This window comes from Myotis davidii, unplaced genomic scaffold, assembly GCF_000327345.1.
Source record: "Myotis davidii unplaced genomic scaffold, ASM32734v1 scaffold585, whole genome shotgun sequence".
In the NCBI taxonomy this organism is placed as follows: Eukaryota; Metazoa; Chordata; class Mammalia; order Chiroptera; family Vespertilionidae; genus Myotis; species Myotis davidii.
Window position 1 is genome coordinate 100,219 of NW_006295981.1, and position 4,030 is coordinate 104,248.

The window sequence follows — 4,030 nt, forward strand, 5'->3', positions numbered from 1 at the left end:
GGGGGGCTACCCAACCCCCTGATCGCCCTGCGGCTCTGTGTGTGACAGGCTGCGGCACCTCAACCCCCTGATCGGCCCTGCTCTGTGTGTGACAGGGTGTGGCGCCCAAACTCCCCCACCCCCGACACGGGCCCTGTTGTGTGTGTGACGGGGTAGAGCCATAACCTCCCCATCGGCCCTGCCCTGAGTGTGAGAGTGGCGGCACCCCAGCCCCCTGATTGGCCCTGCTCTGTGGGTGATAGAGGGTGGTGCCCCTAACCATCCTCCCCCATGAGTCCTGCTCTGTGTGTGATGGGCTAGAGCCATAACCTCCCCATTGGCCCTGTCCTGAGTGTGACAGGACGCGGTGCCCCAACTCCCCTATCGGCCCTACTCTGTGAGTGACAGGGGGGAGCTCCCCAACCCCCTTATTGGCCCTGCTCTGTGCATGACGGGGGGGAGTTACCCAACCAACCCCCTTATTGACCCTGCTCTGTGCATGCCAGGGTACGCAGCCCCAACCCCCCTGATGGGCCCTGCTCTGTGCGTGACAGGGGGCAGTGCCCCAACTCCCCAATCGGCCCTGCTCTGAGCCCGACCAGGGGCTGCACCTAGGGATTGGGCCTGCCCTCTGCCACCCGGGAGCAGGCCTAAGCCAGCAGGTCGTTATCTCCCGAGGGGTCCTAGACTACGAGAGGACACAGGCTGGGCTGAGGGACCACCCCTCCCCCCAAGTGCACAAATTTTTGTGCACCGGGCCTCTAGTCATATATAATAAAAGCCTAATATGCTAAGTGCCTCATCGTCCATTCAACCAATCAAAGCATAATATGCTAATGATATGCTAAGGCCACTCAACTGCTCACTACAACGTGCACTGACCAGACTGAGTGAGATGGGCTGGACACGCCTTAGAGCCCTCTCACAGACCCTCCCTGGCTGGCCAACTTCCCGTGTCCCTTCCCAGCCCCAACAGTGCACTGGTGGGGTCCCTTGGCCTAGCCTGTGCCCTCTTGCAATCTGGGATCCTTTGGGGAATGTTGGAGAGCCGGTTTAGGCCCAATCCCGCTCAACACAGGAGCTGCCCTCTGGTGCTCAGTGTGCTCCCATAGGGGGAGTGCCGCTCAGCCAGAAGCCAGGCTCACGGCTGACGAGCACAGTGGCTGAGGCAAGAGCCTCTCCTGCCTCTGAGGCAGCGATAAGGATGTCCAACTGATGGCTCCTGGACTGTGAGAGGGCGCAACCTGGGCTGAGGGATGCCCCAACCCCAGTGGATGAATTTTGTGCACCAGGCCTCTAGTAATAAAATAATACTACCACTGCTGATGGTGGTCAACATTTGAACATTTACTAAGTCTAAGTACTGTCCTGTGTTCTACATATATTAGTGCAATCAATCCCCTCAAGCACTACAGTAATGTTCCAATTTTACAGCTAGCACATTTGAGGCACAGAAATGGTAAGTAACTTACCCAGGATCATATAGCTAGGAAGTAGAATTTCTTCTGCAGTCTGGCTCCTTGGCTTTCAACTATTACAACATATTACTATGCACCTTGATTATTCATTGAAGTCTTTTATTTAAAACTAGAGGCCCAGTGCACAAAAATTTGTGCACTCAGGGGTGGGAGGGTGTATGTCCCTCAGCCTGGCCTGTGCCCTCTCGCAGTCCGGGACCCAACAGGGAATGTCCACATGCCAGCTTAGGCCAGCTCCCTGTTAGTCAGACATCCTTAGCACTGCCGAGGCTGTCTCACAGCTGTCAGCCCAGCTTGTGGCTGAGTGGAGCTCCTCATGGGAGCTCACTGACCACCAGGGGGCAGCTCCTGCGTTAAGCGTCTGCCCCCTGGTAGTCAGTGCGTGTCATAGCAACCAGTCCTTCCCAGTCGTTCTGCCATTAGGGTCAGTTTGCATATTACCCTTTTATTATATAGGATAGCCTAACAAAATTAAAATGTCTGCCAGAAACAATTTCAAATACATGTTAGTAAAAGACAACCATTCATTTCCAAGTGTTTCCTATTCTTTCAATTCAGTAAGTATATACTGAGCATATTAAGTATGCCAGATACTATGTAGGATAAAAAAAATGGACATGGTTCTGTCCTATATCAAGGTTATGATATAGTAAGACATACTCAACCACTAACTAAACATAACATGAGATTTACAGACAGAAATACAAGCAAGATACAACAAAGAAGACTGGAGAAAAAAATCAAGGATGGTTTCAAGATGGTAGTGTCAGAACTAGGCCTTGAAAGCGGTTAGAAATGACAGTCAGGGAATGGAGAAAAGAACAATCCTCTCTGAAAGGGTGTTTGGTTACTACTCATATTCTAAAAGTCTGAAAATGATAATTAAGTTATTTAAGTGGAAAACTGATGTGAAAATATGTCATGATAAATGATTAGTAAAATTAATTAAGAGGTAGATCACTTCAATACTATGCTAAAGAGATGAACAATTCTAGGTTTGTGAGAAGACCCAACCTGTGTTTTAAGACCTCTAGTACAGACTGAAGGTTGGAATACTAAGGTATGACACAAGAAATGAGGTAAGCGCAGGATGCTTTGACAATAATCTAAGTGCGAGTTTCTAAGGGACTGTGACTATAATTTTGAGGATCTAAATGAAGAGATGAACATAAAAAGTAAACTTAGAAACAGAATTAAGTAAGATGGCCTGGCCCTAGCTGGTTTGGGTCAGTGGATAGAGCATCGGACTGAGGACCAAAGGGTCCCAGGCTCAATTCCAGTCAAAGGCATGCACCTTGGTTGCAGGTTCAATCCCTGGCCCAGTTGGGGCATGTGTGGGAGGCAACCAATTGATGTATCTCTTTCATCATTGATGTTTCTCTCTCTCTGAAATCAATAAAAATATATTTTTAAAAAAATACAGATAATTTGAATACAATAAGTAATGTTAGCCTCTCTGAAAAATTTCTGAACTCTTGAACCATTTTATTACACATGTATAGAATATTCACGAAAAAATGATCACATATTAGACAAATACAAAGCAAAACTTTACAATTCCAAAGAATCAATATCAAATAGACCATATTCTTTTTGTTGTTGTTGTTAATCCTCACCCAAGGATATTTTTTCCATTGATTTTTATAAAGAGAGTGAAAGGAAGACAGGAAGATAGGAAGATGGAGGGGGAGGGAAGGGAGAAGGAGAGAGAGGGAGGGAGAGAGAAGAAACACCAATGTGAGAGAGGCACATCAATTGGTTGCCTCCTGCACATGCCCCAACTGGGGCCAGGGATCGAACCCGCAACCCAGGTATGTACTCTTGACTTTAGAAATCAACAGTTATAATTTATTTAAAAGATTTTCTCTACTTTTCTATTATATCAATTTTAGTGATCTAAAGATATATAATTACCTTGTGAGCATTGAATTTTCCAATTTCATCTAGATCCAAAAACATATCCAAATCACATCCTAATTTCCCAAAACTGTTCACTGAAGAGCCAAAAGGTCTGACTGCACAGTCTGGAAAATATGCAGCTGCTATGTCTTCAATAAGAGAACAGGTGAGATAGCGGAGCTTTGTGTTCTCCTCTGTGAGCTGGAACTCCTTCAGGAGTGTGTTCAGCTGATCATCTATCTAGCTGGCCAAAACAAAAACAACAAAATATAGAAAATGTACAGGTCATATAAAGAAATTGTCATTTTACTTCTAGAGATTTAATGGTTTTGGAGATCTACTTTAAAAATACGAAATTTTTTTTCTTCAGCCTTAAAAGAGATTTTTTAAAATACCCATAAAAAAGCACTGAGAAATAATGACACTAGCAAAATAAAAGTTAACCAGAATTAAAACTACTACTTTTCTTAGCAATGAGTATAAAGTATTTTCTTAGGAAAATGAAATAGTAAAATGCTCCAGAAGAGGACGTCAAAAACAATAAAAAAGATAGACATTTTTTAAAAAGTTGGGGGGCAAAAGAACTAACGTTAAAAGCAAGAAACACCAGAAATAAGCAATGCTTCAAGTAATAAAGGCCCAAGATCTATGTTCCCTAAAATAACAAGTATATA

General features: G+C 45.0%; 1 protein-coding gene across 1 annotated transcript in view; it reads right to left on the bottom strand.

Annotated features, from left to right (window-relative positions):
• The window catches only part of MTPAP (mitochondrial poly(A) polymerase), a 26,745-nt gene that overhangs the window by 15,876 nt on the left and 6,839 nt on the right, over window positions 1-4,030 (bottom strand). Inside the window, exon 4 of the mRNA XM_006770919.2 lies at window positions 3,372-3,596. Within this exon, the coding sequence (XP_006770982.1) occupies window positions 3,372-3,596 (225 nt within the window). The remainder of the gene's footprint in view (window positions 1-3,371; window positions 3,597-4,030) is intronic.